Genomic DNA, 22,154 nt, shown 5'->3' on the forward strand with positions numbered 1-22,154 from the left:
GTATGATCAGGCCTTCCTTTTGAGACATATGTATCGTACTTCACTCGAGAAGAATACGGATCAAAGAATTAAAAGCAAACCTGAGTATTATACATAATGACCTTCCCATTGAATATGAGGTTAATAACCCACCACCCAAAACAGATGCTCAAACGCCTCCCATTCCCCCCACCCCTTGGATTGTATCGAAACTTGGATAGGGTATGGTACAACAGTCAACTAGAGCACCTCATCCTTTACATTTCAAAATAATAGCAACCACAAGAATCAAACCAACAAAGTACTCTCTACACAACCACCTGCCCCACCAGCTATCCTATGCCCTTTGAAGCTATATACCCATCTTCATTCTTATTTCATCATAATGGCCATGGAAAACACCAATGCAACTAGGTTTGCAAACAGGTGGGATAAGGAAACTAGTACAAAAAAAGAACTTCACCTAGGTAGCTATAGCAGGATTCAGGGTTCCGGATTCACCAAATCAGGAAATATGGCATGTAAATTGTGAAGCTTAATTATGTCTTTTCAGTTAGAATCTGGATACACGTAAGTTAGCTCAAATTTAGATTCATACCCGTGTATAAAATTTGAAACCACGGCATTTTAGTTCGCTAATACCTTGCTCTGACCATTAATTCCCAAAATAGCAAAACAAGTCATCACTACTACCACCAAAACCACCAATCAATCACCACCGAATTTTATCCCAACTATGTTAGATGAAGTGGAGACAGTTCACCTCCAATCTCACCCTTTCAACTATAAAGAGATCTGGAGAAAGCTATATAAACTGTGGCCTCTGGTTTAGTCAGAACCAAATCATCGTCAAGTAACTTTTCGCAAAAATGAATACTTGCGATGTGCAAGTAATAGCTATAGAAGTGGAGCAATCGTATCGCATAGAATACATTTTTCAGCATTAGATGAGCAGCATTTTGTCTTTGAGTCACAAGCCTGTATAATTACCTCCTCCATGTTGTTGGAATCCTCATCAGAGACAGATAGACCGTGCAGCAGAATCGTGTAACTTCTCTCTGTGAATGTCATGCACTACCAGACAAAACCTAACGTGCTTAAAATACCACCGTGCTCCTCCTCTTCTGCATGGGTTTGCAGCACCAGCTTGTTTGACCAGCCTGGCAGGTACCAAAAGCTCAAGAACCTACTGGCAATTTTGTAAAAATGTTGAAACTATGTAATAATCAATCGAATGATCTGTCCAGAAAACTTGAATGATTTTGCTGCTTCTCTTAGGCATTTGTTTTTCTCATCTCTAGTCCATTGCTGCACCAAAAGAGATTAATTAGCCACATAAAGACCAAGATCACTTGAGTTTATAGTGTAGTCAAAGGGATCTAATAACCTTACCTCTCCAAGCTTATTAAGCTTTTCTCTTAGAGTTTTCAACAATACAGGCACATCATCTTCCCACTTGTAGAACTCCAGTTCCTTATTTTCAAGAATGTTCTCAGATACCTACGTGTAAGGAAACCCATATGTGACTAAAAAGGTCGAGGCAGATAATGAAATTTGTACCTTTCCAAATCAACGAAGACAATAGAAATAAGGCAACAGAGAAAGGAAAAAGGAAAAGGCTTTCTCATTTCTATTTTACAAGGATTTATGCTCTAGTGTACCCCTTTTATCATAACAAAAGAAGTACTGAAGTCTACAACACATAAGATCTGCCAGGATACGCATGTTTATCATGGTCTATCCTAGTTGCCCTTTACCAGCAAAGAGAATCTTGCCAGTGCTTCCAGGTCATAGAAAGGATGGAGAAACCTGAATATTCAGGTGAAGGAGAGCCATTGTCGGCTTCTGTCCTATTCCTTTATAAACTATTACAAACAAGAATGTGCACAATAAAAGGCATGTGAAAACCTGTGTGACAGTTTCTACTGTATTTATTCATAAGAACAACCACAGCTCATGAAAATACATACTTGAGAATTATTCAACATGGAACTTAAGTACATAGAGGCCAAAGCTTTAAAGTTTTAAAAGGAGTAGACCAACAATGAGCATCATATTTCAGTGCTAAAATCTAGAAAAAACTATGCTTCGAATATAGGAAATTGCACATGTTGACATGGATCATCTCTCAAGCCTAAAAAATGTGAACACTATGCAAAACCTCTTTAAGTATGATAGGAGAACAAAGTTGTATTTCACATGGCAATCTTCTCCATTGGTTTTCAGTAACTAAACAATTTTTTCCTGTGCTCTAGCTATTGCACCACCACCACACATCGTTAAATTTATCTAGAGGTAAATAATTTGCTGCCATTCTCCCAGCCACCAGCAGGTGTTTAACAGGTGCATCTCTAGATTGAGATGGTTTCAGTTTTACACTCATATGACGGGAATTATTTGGTAGCCACATGGACAGTATTTTGCACTGACCATCTGTCCCTTAATATTTCAGGAATGTTTCCATGCCGTGGATATATTCACCATAAAATCACTCTTGCTAGGACCAACTGTAAATTCAGTTACATAGCCTCATTCACTTTCACAGAGCATCAGAGTCCAAAACTGAAACCAAGCACGGACGTCATTGTAACAGTTGTGTGCGATGATGAAAACATTGCAACAAGTTGCACCTTCACTATCATTCTTTTCCCATTCCAAATGCCCAAAAGAGAACATTTGTCACACTTTTGTCCAAAGCGAGCTTGCTGATTGATGATTGTGAATACTCAAAGCTTGTCTCAGCTGAGTTAGCAAAAGAAAATGATAGCAAAATAGTAATGGGAATGTTGAACAAGAACATAGGATCAAAAGCCTTAAAAGGAAATCTGGATGTTTAAGGCCTTCTAATGCATTGAATTATGAATCATGCTTAGCTAAAGGCACTGGAGCAGAGTATGTCCTCAGGTGGCAAAGGTAGTTGCCGGTGTTCTAGGTTGCTGTCATGTTGTGCATACAAGGTCAATCTATGCACACCTTGTAACAGAATTTATCAGTTTTTCTAATCTTCCTAAAGACAAAGCAAAAGATACAAATGTTACACACGTGAAACAAAAAGATGACCTTCCAGGAGCATCTGATTTCAGTCAACTGTGCCCACCACACAATGGCATCCCCAGTACTCCTGCTTCAGAATACTACGTGGCTTCCAGCAGGATAATAAATAAGAAAGTTTCCTTCTCTTAGTTGTTAAAGGATTCAGGATGCATGGTTGGAGCTATTAGCTTATTACCATTTATTACTAAATATATTCCTGATGTTTTGTTCTGCAACAAACATGTCCAAGCTGTAGCATGAAACACTCATTGCCCTATATCAAACCTTGAGGCTTGAGCAAAGAAATCTGCACAAGTTCTTGAATTTATGATAAATCAGAAGCTTAAATCCTGCCACATAGGTATGGCTACTGATTAAGGACGACAGCCATCTTTGTGAAGTTTCCAGTAAAACAAAGGGAGATGTGCTACAGGAGTCAGAGTATCAGCACCATAGGCCCAAAATTATGATCAGTTATCATGTTTCCGTCTGAAATATAAAGGCATTATTTATCATGCAGAAAGCATTCTATTGAAGGCACATCCAATACAAATTGTGCAAAACAAAGAGAAGCAAAGAAGTGATACATTTACCTGCTTCCCTATCACCTGGCCACCACTTATATGTGCGAAATATATGTTATAGAAATGAGATAAGAATGCTGGCAGACTGGTTTCTGAAATTTCACGCAGATATTTAGCGTAAGAAACACCAGGAGAACTCGGTTCTGGAATCAAGTAGCCCTGTTGGCTAAACCACTCTATATCTTTTGAAAGAGCATCTGATCGCTCCAAACCAAGTTTCCTGAAGTCAGCATCTGCAGAGAATTCATCCGTGTCATTTATATGCTCATAATTATGATCAATGCCTCTTACTGGATGCAGCATCCCAATTAAAACCAACATTCATGCTTTGTCTCAACCACCGAGCAGAAAGGGTTCAGATAAAATAAGAATACAGATACATGCTCCACAAACAAACTACTCAAAATTAAAGAATGTGGGGAGGTTAAGATAATTAAAAAAATATGACTTTCTGAAAACAATTCCTTGGGTTCCCAAGTACGTGGAGGAGATCGTTATTGATGTTTGAAGAAGCCACCAATAATCAACATTGCAACTGGGTACCAAGATTTCCAGGAGAGAAAACCAAATTGGAAGCGGGGAACGTTTACAGCCTTCGAGGAAAGGTCAAATATAAAGGATTTTCGCTCTGTGGTAATGGGCTTACTGTCAAGCAGACTCTTCACGACCAGTACCGTCATCAACCTCAAATAAAAATTGCTTCACATGGTTCTATGTCTACACGGATATATATTAAGTATGCGGGCACCTGGGTTTGATGCTTCCCCATTCTAATCAGCATGACTTGATCCTCTTTCTACAACCATCACATGCTTACTTTGAGAGCCAACGGAATGCAACAGATCATGGTAGCAAAAAGAAATGACATTCGCGTCACAGTTTAATCACATATCAGCTTCCGTGTTACTCTTGAACTAATTGTTCAAATCAACCGAAAATTGGTATGTATGAGAAACCGGAAGAAAGAAACAAATGAATAACGTGAGAGAGAGACAGAGAGCGGACATACATGCGACATGAGTGGCCTCATCCACAATTTTATCGAGGGTGTCGAAGACGAGCTTGCTGTCCACCAAGTATTTGAGATAGCCCTCGACGCTGGGCTGCCATGTCTCCTCTGCATTATTGCCGCCGTCACATTCCAACTCCTGCTCTCCTTCCTCGTCCTCTTCCTTCGTCTCCTCGTCCTCTTCCTTACTCTCTTCCTTCTCTCCTTCGTCATCCTCTTCCTCCCACGCTTCCTCCTCTTCTTCGTCCCCCTCCTTCTCTCCTTCGTCATCCTCTTCCTCCTCTTCTTCCTCGTCGTTGTCATCGTCGCCGTCCATCTCCTCCTCCTCCTCCTCCTCCACTTCCTGCTGCTGCTGTTTCTGCTTACGCCGTCGCTGCTTCACCTTGGTGGTGCCTTTATTTCTAAGCCTCATAGCCACAAATCTCATCTCCTCGACAATGCCCTTCGCTTCACCTGGATATGGTTTCCTATACCTCTTCCTCTTCTTTGCAGTCGCCACGCGCAAGACGGCGAAGGACCCGCTTGCTGCTGCCCGCAGTCCTTCCCGGCTGGGCACACGCAAGGCGCTCGGCAAAGCTGCATGAAACGGGATAACTACGCAGGAAGCGACAGCCAGAGAAGGCCCCGATTTTGGTAGCATACAGGAAGCCGAGCAATGCAGCATTCTGCAACTAAAATTTCCAGATACGAACACTATGTGAAGGAAATGGCATTTTTTTCAAATTTGACAATGTCGGGATAAGCTTTTCTATGCACTGTTAGTCGGTATCGCAGAACGACGAGAGAGAAGCAAAGAAATAGACACCTCACCGGAGGTCTAGTCGGAGGAGCCCATGTTTGAATGGAAACAATGAGAAGGCAAAAACGACGGAATGCGACCCTACTTTCTTAGGAAAATAGGGCAATTCCCAAAAAGTCACAAGCCGCAATGCATGCACGTTTACATGCAAAGGATCCTCTGGCAACCTTAATCTGCATCTTTTCGCAATTAAGCATCCACAACGAGTTGAGCCAACTGGGGTTCCAAAAAATTTCGTCTTCATGTCCAATGTAAATTTATAGTCAAAATGTTAAAATAGTAAAGGAGTTGAATTCCAATTGTTTAAACCCGTATTGGCTCAACTAAGTAGAACTGGTTTATCATAATTGAATTAGTTAATGAATTAACAAGTTAAACGAATTGACAAGTTAAATGAGTTTAAAAACAAGACAGGTTAACATAAACGAGTTCGAACAAGTCGAGCTCGAGCTATACAGTCGAGTCAAGCTGGAGTCTGTTCTATGGAGCAAATTATAACCCCACTTGTACTAATGCATAGCTTCCACCCTACGAAAATCATCATAACCTATTCAGTTGGTATCGGTATTCAAATCTTTAAAACCAATATATGCATGTGTAAACAGCAGATGGCCGAAATCTTTTTAAGACAAATAAGGGCCTATGGTCTAGTAAACCAGTCAGAGAACCCATCCAGATTGATCCCGCCTTGACAAATAAGGTCCTATGGTTTAGTAAGCCAGTTAGAGATCCCAACCCGATTAATCCCGTCTTAACATTTCAATTTTCTTGAAAAAATCATATTTTGCATGTTAACTTAAGAACTTAAGGGTAAGGTATGAGGAAATCCCTCTCCAAACCACATGGACTTGGAAGAGTTACTTGCGTTCAGGAATTCGTGATTATGTAGGAGAATAAAACAGAGTTTCACAGATCTCGTTTGGCAAATAGAACAGTTGTACTTGTTCCATGAATATGGTTCAAAAGTTGAAGTAGATTTAGAAGACACATTTTAATGTATTTTATGAATCTGCCCCAACTTTTAAACTATATTTATGAAACAATTACATACTGATACAGACCCAAATCATGATTGTGAAGAGTACCCTAGTGTTCTGCACTGATATGATTGGATGAGCCTAAATCGTCCACAGTTCTTTCATTTTCAACAAAAGTGGTGATTTCACTCATGTTGAAAGAATTGATTATGTAGATTCACATGCTGAAGGAATGCTTATATACAGATGTACATGTATGCCAGCATCGCATACTATAAATATAGATTAATAAAGAATGAATATTTCATATACACAACATGACTACAACAATACAAGCTTGGCGCCAATGCTTCCGCCTTTTATCCACTCGTGACCTTCTCCTTTAACTTCAGAAGAAATTCTAGAGTCTCCATATAGGACGGATCGGAACGACTTACTGGTTTGCAAGAATTGATGTGATCAGTGGCATCTAATACCTGAATCATTCACCAGAAACGAAAGAATATATGTGAAGTCTTTGCAGAAGAAAAGATGAAAATTCCTGTACTAATTCAAATTTCTTTTTCTCCTCCGATAGAGACATGCAAACTACACAGAGTAGAAGAGAACTAATGCATACGCGGATGCAGCCTCCAGGAAACGGATTCTGCTTTTAACTAGACGGATGCCTTTTTATAGGAAATACAGATTACGTCTAATGCTTGGCCAGTTCTAACTCTCATACGAACTCGAACTCAAGCTGTCAAGACCCAAAGCATGCTGACTATTGCCTCCTCTCGTATTTGATGTTTTGCAAATTCAAAATCACAATAAGACCCAAACTAAGCTACAATGGCCTCCAGATGAGCTTAATTCAGCTTTTTTAAAGAAAATGAAAAGTAACTTCTTGACGTACTACAAGGAATTTTAAACTCATAAAGGCTTCTGCCCATTTACCAAACCATATGTTTGTAATGCAAGTTTAGCTCATTAAGCATGACATGCTCATAAAATAAACTAGTTGAACTACATATCAATGAAAATGAGTTTTTACTGATCCAACCCGAGTATGAAAAGCTTGGGAACTTATCATCCCTATCCACCAAGCACCCCAAACGGTGCATTAGCCTCAGTCCCCAAGAATTAGACTCAAAACTTTTACATCAGACGTGGATAGCCAAAATCAGTATCAAGGCTCAAGAATCCACATAAAGATACACAAATATGTTAAAGGCAACTTGGAAAGTTGATCTACCTAATCATCATGAATAACCATGAACTTATCCACCATGAACTTATCCAGTAAGTGTCCAATGGAGGCACATGTACATCTAAAACCTACAGATTCTATGCAGGCAAAAACTTTCAAGAAAAGTCTTCCACAAGCTGGTTTTTGAAGTCACACAAGTTATTGTCCCTTAATTTCAAACTTCATTGCTACAAAATCCAGTGAACCATGAAGGAACAGAACATGGTGAAGGTACGACTATTGGGAGTAGATGTACAAGGCCCAACTTAAGGGAACATATGTAGGAGTTTCTTTTTCTATGTTCTTTTTTTCGATCATACTTCTCTTTTTTAACATTTTTTTATAAAAAATTGACCTGTTAAGAGTGTTGTAAATCTTCATCGCAAAGGAAGAAAAGCCATTTACAACCCTAAGAATAGCTCCTCCTTATCATCTCTTCATGTTTTGTCTCCGACATCCTTTTCCTGTTCTTCTGCTCCAAAACTTGTTCTACTTTGTAACTTTTTTTTTTAACATGCTTCATGCCATCATCTATGTCACATGGGTACGGGTACGGGTGCCGGTACTGGTAACTGGTACGGACCATTTTCAAAAAACTTGGGTACGGGAGTACGGCCGTACACACACAGACATATATATATATATATATATATATATATATATATATATCAAAAAATTGCAAACAGAATAACATATTCAGTATTCACACATATATATCAAAAAATTGGATACAATGGTAAAAGATAATTTATTCTAACGACACAACCACACAAATTTATTTTGATATTCAAGAAAAAATAAAATTGCATGCCATTCAGCCAAGCTTCAACGGAGTGTTGACCCATTCAGCCATTCGGTAGCATGTAAAACCATAGAACATCATAAGAAGAAAAATAAAAAGTAGCATATGTATAAGTAGGCTGGTGGCGATACACAAGAAGAACAATAAATCAATCAATCAAAGTAACCAAACACACGGTCTGACACGATATTGCAACAATCAAACAACTACAAAGAAAAAAAAAAGGTAGATGAAGAGGATGACCAAAAAAAGCCACTGTGCAGTCGTGCTTGCACTGAAACTGAGACGAGAGAAAAAAATCGACTGCAAAACTACTTATTTTTATACACAATCACATTGACTACTTGTTAGAAACTTAGAATATCTCTTCTTCCATTGACGATGAAACCCTCTCGGGTAGAGAAAGGGCGAGCCAGAGGGAGAGGTGATGGGTTTTCAGGCGATGGGTTTTCTGCACACTGTCTCCGTCGCCAGTCGCCGTCGCCGGTCACAGTCGGTGGAGCCGATGAAAATGAAAACAAAAAATGAAAAAAAACAAAGTCACAGTCACCTCCTGTCGCCGCCGCTGTCGTCGCCTGCGTTCGCCGCCCCTGCCGTCGCCTGTGTTTGCCGCTGCTTCGTCGCCGGAGAGAGACGAGAGGTAACAGTCGTAAGAGGTAAGACGCAAGGGTTTCGACGCTTTACGTTTTTTTTTTAAACGTCAAAATGATTTTTAACGTTAAAATGAAATAAACGTTAGAAAAAAAATGGACAAAATTGGACTCGGTCAATGTTGACCGTGTCCAATTTTGGACGGATACGGCCTCCGGTACGTTGACCGTACCCAGTACGGTCAACACGTACCAGAGTACCCAGGCCCGTACCGGTACCGGTAGGGTACGCCTCCATAAGAGGCGTACCCATGTTCATCATAAAAAGATCGATCTCAGTCAACTGAGAATCCAAAATCTATCTAGGATATTCTCACACCTAACCATGCAGCACACATATGAACAGTTCTAAAATCATCCAAAGATTCAAGTACTATCACTGAAGCAGCAAATTTTAAGAATCATGAAAACTTACTACAAGTTCACCAAAGCCAGGATATGCTGACTCTATTGGCACAATTTCCATCCGGAAGGCCCATCCACCATAACCTTCAACTATGGGAGTCACTTTGGTCTGCAAAAATAGTTTAGTTAGAAGCACTTAGAACTTTCACAAATATATGATAAGCTTGAAAAGATAACCATGATTCATATTGCATAGTACTACTGCCCTACCTCACTAAAGCTAAGGACCTCAAGTCCTTCTCGGTTATGTAGATGACGGATGAAATCATTAAGCTCAACAAGCCTTGGAGATCCACTTCTTAGCTCTCCAATCTGAAAAGACAGGACGTCTACAAGCATGTCAAATGGATTTTCATCACGATCACAATAAGAGTTATTCACAAAGTCTCAGTTTTGAGTTGCTAAAAGTGTTACCGATGGAGCTGGTCGAAACACAAGGCCCATACGGCAGGGAACATCTGCAAGCTTGCTGCCAAAATGCGGACAGCTGTAGAAGACCTGAAGTATGAAAGTGGTTAAGTGCATGTTATAGTTCACTTCAAAGCTAATGGAAACTATAAGGAGTGGGAGCTTCAATAATAAATCGCTTACAATTCCACGAGTGTTCTTAACAAGCTCAGTAATATTCTCATTCTTTGCCTGATATAACATCTGCTTGACCACCAAACCTCCCATGCTGCAACCAAATGCAGTCACATTTAAAGAACCTATATATGATTATGAGGATACTGTTGAACACATTGCAACACCATGGGATACTGTTGAACACATTGCAACACCATGGCATCTGGTTTCTTATTTTCATGCTGCTTTAGCACATGAGTGCAAATATTTTGCTAGTTAGGACTATTTCAGTGATTTACTTTTGCTGCTGTATATTAATCTTACTAAAGAGGAAGGAACTGTCTTCCTCATAATGCTGCAAGCACATTGAGTATCATTTGCCTCATTCCCCATTCTCAAAATCACCTGCACTCTTAACAGCAAAAATTACATTTTATGTAGTTTCAACCGTGAGCCACAAGTTGATTAAAGAGATACTCTACAGCATTTATCTGATCACAACCATAGAGGTGAGCCACAGAAGGTGATGATACTAGACTTGCACACCCTATTCTGAAACTAAATGTTGCTGATCATGTGTCACATTAAGTTTCTATGCAATATATATATATATATATATATATATATATATATATATATATATATATATATATATATATAGCAATGAAGCGTGACCACTTAGCAAACGATGTCATGCATCCTATACTTCTTAAGTAAATCTGACTGCATCAACTGATTTATCATGCATAATTTTCTACATAACATACTTTGAATCAACATAAATACATTAGGACAAAGAAAAAACGGAAGGTCTGGAAGGCCTTCTATAATTATATTATTAGGTAAACATGGTTCTAGTAGATAAACGATGTGAGGCTCACCTGTGTAATTCAATGACATAAATCACTTGAAAAAGAGTGACATGAAAAAGAGTGACATTATATTGAACTCATAATACCGTGTGCACATTTATGTGTGCCTAAAGTGGGTGATTACGTGTTATTTAGGAGGAAACAAACCTGTGAGTCACAAAGACGACTGGATGACTTCCAATTCCAGCAGCAACCAATTTCCTCAGCAAAATTGCACTAACTTCCTAAGCAATGTTTAATGTATCCTCCCAATCATTAAAATGTATAACAGAATACGAGCAACTCAAGAAACATGATTCCGATTAAGAAAAAACATGGAGCACATAAAGCATAAAAAAGGCACTCAAATAGTTCTATTTTTTGCTAGAACACCATATAGTTAAAAATAATAACTCCATAAAACTTGTAGAGAGATCTATCTTCTGTATCCCACTCATATCAAATTTTTTCAAAGCAACTCAAAAAGAAGCATGTGTTCTTAGACATCACCTACAAATCCCAGTTGCTTTTTATTAAAATGCAGTCCTCTGTTTGGTAGAGGACCTTGACAAACAGAAGACAAATAAACAAGAAAAACAGCACATTGAAATATGAAGATTTGATGTCTACATGTGCAATATTTATGGCACCAGCCAGACAAAGCCTACTTAGGCCCAATCTATTGCCTTCATTCTTAGAAGAAGCAATCACATAAGAGAAAAAGATAACAATACAGATCATTAACATGACAATCTAGGTTGGGCCAAGGACATCCTATCCATGTGACACTGCACCAGTTCAATGCAACACCAGGAGGCTGGACATTGCACATATGTCCGATGGTTGTGACAAACTGAGCCTGCACACTTGCATCAACAACTATGTCACATGGGTGCAGGGTGTGAGTGCGGGTGCGGGTGCAGGTGCGGGGAGGATGTATATATACATGTCTGTATATATGTACATAAATAATTTATTACATAGTTATTTAACGGTTTAGTAACCTTATTTATCTATATTTACATATAAACTTTTTGTATTAGAGATAGTTTAGTTATGTACACATTTAAAATGGTCAGTTTCGGCCTGGTTTGGCTGACTGAACCAGATGTACTATGTTGCAGGTGCGGGGAGGATGTATATATACATGTCTGTATATATGTACATAAATAATTTATTACATAGTTATTTAACGGTTTAGTAACCTTATTTATCTATATTTACATATAAACTTTTTGTATTAGAGATAGTTTAGTTATGTGCACATTTAACATGGTCAGTTTCGGCCTGGTTTGGCTGACTGAACCAGATGTACTATGTTGGAGAAGAACCAGAACCAGAACCAGCACCTGCATTGACACGGGTGTGGCAGCTATTTAGAAGCACTCCTGTGATGTAGATCAACAACGTATTATGATGTCTACTATATATAGTGTCATATATGCTTTATATTTTAACTCAACTAAGTCAATTCTTTTACACATACATATAACTCATGAATGTGTTATTTTTTATGAATTATTATTTTATGTTATATATATATATATATATATACACACAGCCGTATCCCATACCCAAGTTTTTTTAAAATAGTCTGAACCCATACCCGTATCAGCACCCATACCCATACTTATGTTATGTGACATAGCATATATGCTTATTTTGCATATATGACTTCACCACATACATGTCCACTCACCACAATGATGTGACATAGCACCATAGAGTTCCACCTAAGTCCACAGGTAATCTCAAAGTTCTAGTCCATGGGGAGTTAGACTTTCAATTCAATTGCCCAGATATCTCCATGTGGCATATGTAGGACTATGAGTCTGAAAATCTAGAAAGTGCTTTAGTTATCTATGCCCAAAGATATTTGAAATTGAAATTACTGATGTTAGACAAGGATACTGCATAGAACAATACAACCCAGTCCAAAAAACAAAAAAAACAGCAGAAGGGAAAAGGGAAAGAAGGATCATTAGTTTGAATGTTTCTCTGCTTCAATTATTTAACAATGCGAGCACACCAAACAGCATGCTTATGAAACTCAAATATTTCAACATGTGAATATTTTTCTTCCTTTCCACTTCTCTGAGAGTAAAAATAAATTATAATTTTTTTTTTATGCACCATAAACCATAGAAGCTTTTCAAGATCCCTTCTTTCTTCAAAAGTAGTTATATCGCTATTATGATATTTGTCATTTAAATGCCATTATTTGGTCATATCCTTATCTCACGGATATTTGCAATTATGGAAAATTGAAATCTGCCGGCTACCAGATGTTGCTAAATATTTAAAAACCATGGCTAAATTGCTAAGTAAGAACATTATAAAGTATAAACCGTTGTTATACCATAATCCATTGCTAGTGCTTCGTTGCATGGTGTTTTTAGCAATGGTTTTTATAATTTTTTTATCATTCGACAGTTAGCTGATTTCAGTTCCACTTATTATTACAGCTAATACGCAGTCGGCATTTCAAGATCTCCATTCATCTACATACAAAATAAACAATATCACTTACAATTTCTAGCTTCTATATGCACAATCCCCGTCCAAACCATGGTTTCCACTTTCCTTCAATCCTTGCGTTACATTTTGAATTTCTTCTAATATCAACTATTGAGCATTAACAAGCATTTATTATGATCTCCTAATTTTTTTTCATTTCAGAGCCCACCTTAACATGTTGCATCTCAAATGTGCACTCTTCTATTTTTTGTTAGTTCACACCAACGTGCTGGACAAAATATAAATGACTCATTGTTTCTGCTACACCAAACCATGCCCAATAGCCCCCCATCATAAAATCCAAGACATACATGGAGTCATGGACAAAAACCACCAGACCTTTATCATAAGAGAAATAATTAGCAACTTTTGTTTTGGAAAGGAAGAAAAAGAGCCAAAGAATGAAATCTGCACACCTGGAGAGGAAGACTAGCTCCAGACCACTGGGTCAAATTTGTCTGCATGAATCATTCAATTAGATTGTATGGTTGTAGGAATGGCCCCAACCTGGAGATGGCCTGGAAAAATTAAAACTACTAGTGCTTCTGTGGAAGTGAGTAAAAGCACACCATAAAAGTGAAATAAGCACCTGTAGGTGGTCCAAAACACTAGCACGATTACCTTGTACTTCACGGCAAATAAGCGAGCATGAGGTAGATCAGTTGCAAGCCATTCCTGTGGCCAACACGTTCCTTCTTTTCCTGCCTCCTGGTCAATCTTCTCTACAAGGCCAGATTTACTAGTTGTCGAAGACTTATTTTCTGCTATGCGCCAAGTTTTAAAAGGTCCTCCACGTAAGCCATGGACGAAAACAACATCAATTGATGAAACCACATCCTTTGAACACTCATCTGATACCCTACCACATGACGTGCTACAATCCAGATTTTCAATTTTTTTGTCATCGAAACATTCAGGGGTGGCAACAGATATACTCTGCTGGCTATTAGTTGCAATTGCACCTGGTCCATCCTCGTGAGAGCCACCCTGACCAAACATGTCTGAACATTTCCAATGTGGTAATTCGGGATTAATTAAAAATATCATGTCATCATATTGAGGGCACATTCTCTTGTGGATCCCTCCCTCTTTGCTAAGACCATCCTGCCCACCGGAATCATGTGGGCCAGCCTGGCCAGGGCAAAGAATGTTTAGAAGAGTTGCTCGAGCATAACTTTGAATTTTTTGATCATTGCAGCCAGAAATCCTCCCATTGGCACAATCATCAAGCCACTTGCACCAAATCTTGTCCGCTAAAATTAATTTCTGTACCTTTGGAAGAAGAGAAAGGATTGTAAGTAACCTAGCAGCATGCCTTCGGATATGAGCTGTAGGAGGCACCCGAATGCTTGAAGAATCATTTGCAACTGATATAGGGGATTCATCAGGATTTGGAACTCGTTCCTGTGCCTCCCGGATTCTAGATGCATCATATGCCTCATTTGCAGCTAGTCGCTCATAGTCATCACATAACAAGAGACGTCGCAACAAACACAAAATTCCAGAATCTACAATCATGTTCTGAGATGATAAATCATCATAACACAAACCGGTCAATGCCTTAACACCCTTCAGTGTAGCTATTGCAGAATCAGCAGCATCGAACTTGGGCAAATTCTCAACTTTCTTGTTTTTGAGCTGACCAGCAAAGGGTTCTAGTGAAAGGAGGCTCGCAAGAGGCAACGCATCAAATGAGTCATCTGTGCTTTCTGATTGACTAATTGCTAAGTTAATAACAGCATTGGCCAAGATAGTGGAAACCTCAGCGGCTGTTTGAACATTTGACTGATCAATTTGAGTCTGTAATGATTAAAAGAAATGACATCAAGTATGAGCACCGAAGCCAGCACCAAATATATGCATACACATGCCAAAAAAAAATATGTCAATGAGTAAACATACAAATTCATGCTCACAGCAAAGAAAAGAAGAAGAATATGTCCTAACCTTCACTTTGTCACCTTTTTTGGAAGCATTTCCTTTGACAGCAGTCCTCTTACTAACAATTAAAATTTCCGAGAGCAGTATGGCTAACCACCCTTGAGATATAGATATTGACCCTGGCCCATAATCCTCAAGAATGCATGCAAGCACCTTTATTGCAGAAAGTCGTGTGGACTCTGAGATGTGCTTACCACAAACCCATGGCAAAAGAATGCCAGACCATTTTTGGCCCTCCTCAAGAGATATACATTTGCCCCCAGAACAGAGAAGTTCCAAGGCTTTTGCAAGTGACTCTTGGACTTGCCCATTTTTTTTAGTATACTTAGCAACTTCTCGCATTAGATAAAGGCCCTTTTCCATTACTAATGTCCTTGCAGCTTGACATCTTTCAAGTGAAACCAAGAAAGCTGAGAGTGCCACATTAGTCAGTGGAATGTCCTCCAACTTGCTAGCTTGAGAAGCAGTGTAGAGAAGACAAGAACTCCAGTCAGGAACAGTGCCTGTCACTGCCAAATCCTTATCCTCTAAGATCATCCGAGCAACCAGACTTCCATGCCATTTTACAGTCCTTTCTGGTGCCATCAAAGCTGTCATGATTGCACGCCCGTCTCTGTCAAGCTCCTGGATATGACCGCGATTAACTTGTGACGCTGATGCCCAGTTCGCTAATGCCCATGTTGCAAAAGGAACAGCGACATGCCTACAGTGCAAATCATCCCAGAGGCCATGAAAGTCGATTCCTTTTCCTGAATCAACTAGTTCAGATGAATTAGAAACTGAAAGGGAACCCGATTCTCCTTTACTTGATGGCTGGAACTGGCGATTTTCATGCAAGATTGTACTCGATCGAGAATTCCCCGACTTCTCTAAATGGCCAGTATCAGAAAGCTTGAAATCTAAATCACCATGCACTCTCGACAGCCCAAGGATGCCAGTACCACCAAATATTTTTATCCCAATGCCCTTTATTCCATTATCATTGCCATCTTCATCTTCACTATCATGTGGTTCATCCAACCGCATCCCACCTTCCTCAACCACCTCCAGGGCAGCAGCAATATCTCGCATATCAGCATGTGCCGGAAGACATGGTCTAAATTGTGGTTTATCCGTGCCGCTGCAATTTGAAGTAACTATATCCATGATAGCAGCAACAAGCATGCTCCTTCCTTTCAAGATTTCAGCATCGTCCAAGGACATGCGTTTAGTCTGCTGCATTAGTTGCAATATGCAGAATGGATTAAACATACCGCGAAATGATAAATGTACATTTTCTTAGCGACAAAATAAGGGAGAAGTTTTATCGAATTGGACAAAGAACACTCAAAAATGGAAAATGGAAAAGCTGTTCTGTTCACGATCAAATGATGACGGCAGAAAACACCAACAGACGAACTTCTCGTGTGCTTTTGTTTGTAATGGTTATGCCTACGATATAAGACACGACTCATCCCCAATATATCAGAAACCCCGGAAGGAGTTTTCTTTTTCATGTTAAAACGCAAAGAAGTCACGCCTTATATCGACAACGCAAGTCCAGCTGACGGAAATTCAAGAAGACACGGTTAAACCAAGTCGAAGTATCGAAGAACCAATGCAGAAGAGGGTCTAGAAAAGGGCGACCTTTACTGACCACGAGATCCTAGAACTAAGGATGACATGGTTTCTAGGGAATTCGTGAATGCCCAAGGCTAAACATTCACCTTCTTTGCACGCTGAGGTTGTCCCGAAAAGATGAAGCGGAGGAGGTTCGGAATCGCCTGAGGCCTCCCGAGCACCGCCTCACAGACGCCAGGATCCGAGATTAGGTGAGCCAACGCCCTGGCCGACTCGGCCTGCGTGGCCCTGGACGCAGCGTCCGCACAAGCCACCGTCTCGAGAAGCCAATCGACTACGGCGCCACTACCGGCACCCACGATTGCGGCCCTCCGGCTCTCGTTCGCAGCCGTTATGTCTGCCAGGAGTGCCGCCACCCTCAACCCGAATCCCGACCGCACCTCCTGGTTTGCCGAAGACAAGACAGAGCAGAGGGACTTCCACAGGACGGAAGCGGCAACACCTGTCTGCACGATCCGATCATAGAACGCCGACGTGGCAGAGGAAACCCGGCGGAGGGATTCTCTGTGCCTACCAATCGCCTCCTCGAGGTCGGAATACAACCGCTGGGACCGATCATGAAGCGACCCATCGGTGTCGCCAGATGAGAGGAGAAATGCCGCGGTGGCGGTGGAAACTAGGGCGCCAGAACCAACGGCGAGAAGGAAGAAGGTGCCCCGGCGAGAAGGAGGCGGAGAGGAAGCGATAGGGACGGTTTCCGAGACGCGAGCGGGGGCTAGGGTCTTGGAGTCCTGCTTGGCCTGGAGGGTGGGGCGGCTGGAATCGGTGAAGCACGAGCGAAGCAGCGGTTTCCGGCCGGTATACGGCGGAAAACGGCGTCGCCTCCCGACGAGTCGAAGCATTGGCGCTTCCCCGTGCGGTCCGTCGCGGTCTCCGGTCTCCTCCCGCTTTCAGAAGAGACGTCGGCCTCCTGGCTCGGTTGCTTTCCTTGGGCGGCGAGACTTGTGGGCGCATACGTGGGGATTCGCGGGTGGCGGGGAAGTTTCGAATTGGCCGCGTTCCCTTGCCGCCAAGCCTCGCACAGGGAAAGGACATCCTCGAGTCTCGCAGAGGGAAAGAATATACTCGACATTCGATTCGGATTACCGAATCGGATCGGACATATAATAGCCGCTTGTGATCCTCAAAACAATTAAATTTACAAATTCGTGCTTAAAATATATTTAATAAGATGTTTAGGATGTTTTTCACAGGTAAAAATCCTAAACTATTGATCTCACTGATTGGACTGGTTAATTCCATATATATATATATATATATATAAGGAGAGAGGTAGGGAACTTATATTTGTTAGACACTTAAATATTAGATAGATAAATAAAACAATTACAGCCTTTGATTTTTTCCAAAACAATAGTTCCAAAAAAAAAATGTGTCAACTAAATGACCAAAACCACTTATTTGAAAAAGATCAAGAGTTCAAATTATTTCTTTAGTTAGTGTCTAGACTTACAAGTTTTTGCTCTCTCTCTCTCTCTCTCTCTCTATATATATATATATATATATATATATATATATATTGTTCATAGCTTATAAGCAGTTACTAAACTATTGCCAAACATTCTGTACAATAGAAAATCAGATGAATTCATAAGAAGAATACATAAAACAATCAAAAGTTTAATAATCAGAAAAGAAAATTAGAAAAATTATGGGTTTTATCATAGCAGATTACCTGGACACACAACGGCACACTATGATGAAAATTAGAATCTCACAAGAGAAAAAATACGTTATGTCAAAAGCAAGAATATCAAGAAAGAAACTAATTTATTTAACAATATGTTAGAAAAGAGAGAGAGAGAGAGAGAGAGAGAGAGAAAGAAAGGCAACCGGTGCTAGTTTGTTGATGCGTGCGGATCAGGACCGCTTCACCCAAACGCTTTGAAGCATTTTGCTGGGTGAAGCGCATGAGGCGTGCACCTCTAATAACAATGATTAAGAGTACATTCCACTACATCTTAATCCAAACCTGAAATAAACCAGTATATCTAGAGCAGCGCCCAAAAAAGAATCTGATTAATGAAATCTCGATATGAGACTGTCTTGTTGCCATATTTGACACAAACTGCCGAAAACATAGTAGATGACAAAAAGTGGCAACAATAATAAAAAATTGAGATGTCAATATATCCGGCTTGGATCAGACATCCAAATGAACAGTTCCGAACGGATATGGCAAAAAATTGAATTAAATTTGGATTTAAGAAATGACAGCCAATTAGATTCAGATTCAGACATACAAAAATTTCTCATCAGATTCAAATCTAAATTTAGTTTTAAACAAATATCCTATATCTAATGCTCTCACATTTTGAAAATCAGTCAGATTCAATTCAAATTTAGGATACGGATTCACATATAAATGTGAAAATCAGATTCGAATCTGATTTAGATTGTGAAATCAAATTTAGGATTCAGATTTTGATAATTTTTTATATCCGAAAAAGCAGATATAATTAAGTATATATGTAATTGGAATCCCATCTCTTGAGATCCCTAGCAAAAGATGCTCCCATGGCAGTAAGTTTTTTCACATAATCCGAATTATGCACTATGAGCTTCTACTGTTTTCTGTATATAGAAGCAAAAAGAAAAGAAAAAAAAAAAGAAGAGAGAGAGAAAGGATTAAATAATCTATAAAAAGAACCCATAGCATCAACACCGAGCAAAACAATTCGATTTTCGAAGATGTATGAGACTCAATTTTCACAGAGAAGAAAATATATTTATCAGATCACAGTGATGTGCAATCAAAAATCTATTTGGTAAACGCAAATTTTTCCTTGTTATAAGATGCTTCTCCCTAAGAGTGGAGCAACATATGAACCTGACCTCTGACTGAAATAAAAGTAACGGGTCAGTCCAGGGATGCATTCTGGAGCAGATGTAGATGGCTCAGATTTGATTCGATTCCATCACAAATTGGACTCAATCAGGCCTGGATCTGAAGTTGAAATCAAACTATATTTTTTAGAATCCAATTTAGATTCAACTGGCATGAGATCCGACATTTATATGTAACAAGGTTGGATATTTATCAAATCTTCATCAGATATTGAACTCAAATTTAGATTCCATCACCAAACTAGCCCAAATTTCTTAAACAGATCCAATTAAACGAACTCAAAATTGAATATTTAATCAAGAAAGTCACATGCATTTATATCTTTATTCGATCCGGACCCTGTATCCGCTGAGTGCCACCCACTTGAATAAGGAAAGCCTCTCGAAATTTCTCACCAGCGTTGCCCCTTCCTCATCTCCTCATGCACCGTGCCAGTGTGCTCCTCTTGGAAATTATTTCCTGCTTTCTTTCTGTTCAGAGTTTCTCTACTGCAGGAGACAATGTGCTTTTATGCGTTTATGTAATTCTGATTGGTTCGGTTTTGAAGTATCTACATGGTCGGTGTGAAAGTTTGCTTACTCAATTCAATGTCCGTCTCTTGATTACCAATCAGCTTCGGAGCCATAAATTTTTATTTTTATGGAGGGGGCCAAATTAAAGTCGCTAAACTTTGACAGAGGTTGAAATATCATTTTTCAAATTGTTTATATAGGACAAATGAAATTTTCTAAAATTTACATGCAACTTTAAAAAAAAAAAATTGAGGAGGGCCAGGCTTCCGCCCCCTCTACCAATTACAATCATATCCATCACAGAGTTACGATATTGGCCATGAGGGGTGTAGCTTAGTTGGTCGGATTGGTGGATAGGTGAAAGTGCGATTGTCACTTCGAATCTCATAAGTGTTATTCCTTTTGACGTAAGACAGTAGATGCGTGACATTTTAATTGACAAGTGCACCGCTCTCCACCTAAAAGTCCGGAAGCAGCTCTTGGTGCTTGGGGTGATCTCCTTATGGAGTTTTACAATGTTGTGGATGTCTCTCACTACCAACCAGCACCTGTGGTCATTAATAGTGATTTGAACTAGTAACCCTTTCTAGCTTTTCTACGTTGGCTTCTGCTTGGTTACTGGAGAAGAGGCAAGCAATGTGATGATGGAGGATCACATTGCTACCAAATGTATCAGCTGGCTTTCATTTATCTTTTCATTTCTTGCATTTCTGCTTCTGGCTTCCACTTGATTAATGAAGAAGAAGCAAGCAATTTGATGATTCGAGGGTCACTTTTCTACCAAATGTATCAGGTGGCTTTCATTTATCTTTTCTCGATATGTAAGTGCGCTATACCAAATCTATGCATATGTGGGATTGAAGTGATTTACGGTAGAGGCTGAGTTATGACATTATGTTTACCGAAAGCCATTTAATAACAAGTCCTTACAGGGTTGTTGTGCATGAAGTATGGAATAAAATGACTCAGTTGTGAATGATTTGCAAGTAGAGTTTAGGAGTGTTAAATAGATGTGGAGAAGTCATTGATATGTCGCCCAAATCAATAAACATTTCCTTTTGCTATTGAGACAGGACAAGGTAGGCAAGTGCAGATCGTCACTTAATTGAAAGCTCAAAGATGTGACCTTTTACAAGGTTATATGCTGGAGGTCTGTATTAACCTTGGTAATGTTGGTGTCATGGGGTGGCGTACTATGATTCAACTTGTATCGATCTTCCTTCTTGCAGCAAAGAGGTTTGATGTTCTAGGAGTTTGAAACAAAGAATGGCCACCTATCAGCCCCCACCCCGATCATTGCACCAACGCCCTCAAGGACCCTTTTTCTCCTCCTTTTTCCCATTTTCCAACACTAGACTAGCATAAGAGTTTAACATAATTATGATTACAAAAGATAGAAGTAGAATACATCGATTGTTTTAGGAATAAAGAGCGAATATATATATGTATGTGTGTGTGTGTGTGAATTGAAATTAGTCGGCTGTCAGATATTAACAGATGACAAAATATTTGAAAAATGTCTCCAAAAACGCCATGCGAAAGAAGTACTAGTAACAATTTGTGGTATGTTTAGCGACGATTTATGTTGCATTTAACCACAATTTTTAGTTTATTTTTAATCATCAACCTACATCCAGCAATCAGCACATTTCCAGTTTCCATATATATATATATATATATATATATATATATATATACATCCGATATTTGTCAGATAATGAAATTTTAAAAATGCATTGCTCACCGCTTCTCTCTAAATATTGTCTATCAATAGTAGGGAAGTCATTTGAAACATGCTAAATTTGCAGACTTACGAAGGTACACATTAGGATGCC

General features: G+C 39.5%; 2 protein-coding genes across 6 annotated transcripts; both read right to left on the reverse strand.

The window, feature by feature from the left end:
• Window positions 1-544: 544 nt before the first annotated feature.
• LOC116261702 (probable inactive heme oxygenase 2, chloroplastic) lies at window positions 545-5,470 on the reverse strand. The gene is made up of 4 exons (XM_031640505.2): window positions 4,606-5,470; window positions 3,606-3,829; window positions 1,372-1,479; window positions 545-1,287 (listed from the first exon to the last, which is right to left on the reverse strand). Exons 1-4 carry the CDS (start codon window positions 5,267-5,269, stop codon window positions 1,195-1,197), a joined length of 1,089 nt encoding a protein of 362 aa, XP_031496365.1. The 5' UTR covers window positions 5,270-5,470; the 3' UTR covers window positions 545-1,194.
• A 1,105-nt stretch (window positions 5,471-6,575) lies between these two features.
• On the reverse strand, window positions 6,576-17,962 carry LOC116262310 (uncharacterized). 5 transcript variants are annotated; one of them, XM_031641552.2, is made up of 10 exons: window positions 17,046-17,962; window positions 15,346-16,551; window positions 14,020-15,198; window positions 13,815-13,856; window positions 11,050-11,126; window positions 10,058-10,142; window positions 9,881-9,964; window positions 9,677-9,778; window positions 9,477-9,575; window positions 6,576-6,857 (listed from the first exon to the last, which is right to left on the reverse strand). In XM_031641552.2, exons 1-10 carry the CDS (start codon window positions 17,799-17,801, stop codon window positions 6,741-6,743), a joined length of 3,747 nt encoding a protein of 1,248 aa, XP_031497412.1. In that variant the 5' UTR covers window positions 17,802-17,962; the 3' UTR covers window positions 6,576-6,740. The 5 variants fall into 5 exon arrangements, 2 of the variants coding, with proteins under 2 accessions (XP_031497412.1, XP_031497411.1); XM_031641551.2 differs by having other exon boundaries at window positions 15,346-16,554; XR_004174445.1 differs by lacking the exon at window positions 6,576-6,857 and having other exon boundaries at window positions 9,677-9,795; window positions 15,346-16,554.
• Between the last annotated feature and the right edge of the window lie 4,192 nt (window positions 17,963-22,154).

This window comes from Nymphaea colorata, chromosome 10, assembly GCF_008831285.2.
Source record: "Nymphaea colorata isolate Beijing-Zhang1983 chromosome 10, ASM883128v2, whole genome shotgun sequence".
Lineage (NCBI taxonomy): Eukaryota > Viridiplantae > Streptophyta > Magnoliopsida > Nymphaeales > Nymphaeaceae > Nymphaea > Nymphaea colorata.

Coding starts and splice junctions, on each gene's coding strand:
- LOC116261702 (XM_031640505.2), bottom strand. CDS start 5,269: ATGCTGCATTGCTCGGCTTCCTGTATGCTACCAAAATCGGGGCCTTCT. Junction 3,830..4,605: donor TGAGGCCACTCATGTCGCAT/GTATGTCCGCTC, acceptor AATTCTCTGCAG/ATGCTGACTTCAGGAAACTT. Junction 1,288..1,371: donor AGCTTAATAAGCTTGGAGAG/GTAAGGTTATTA, acceptor CTTTTGGTGCAG/CAATGGACTAGAGATGAGAA.
- LOC116262310 (XM_031641551.2), bottom strand. CDS start 17,801: ATGCTTCGACTCGTCGGGAGGCGACGCCGTTTTCCGCCGTATACCGGC. Junction 13,857..14,019: donor TATTTGCCGTGAAGTACAAG/GTAATCGTGCTA, acceptor TGATTCATGCAG/ACAAATTTGACCCAGTGGTC. Junction 6,858..9,476: donor CTGGCTTTGGTGAACTTGTA/GTAAGTTTTCAT, acceptor TGAATGATTCAG/GTATTAGATGCCACTGATCA.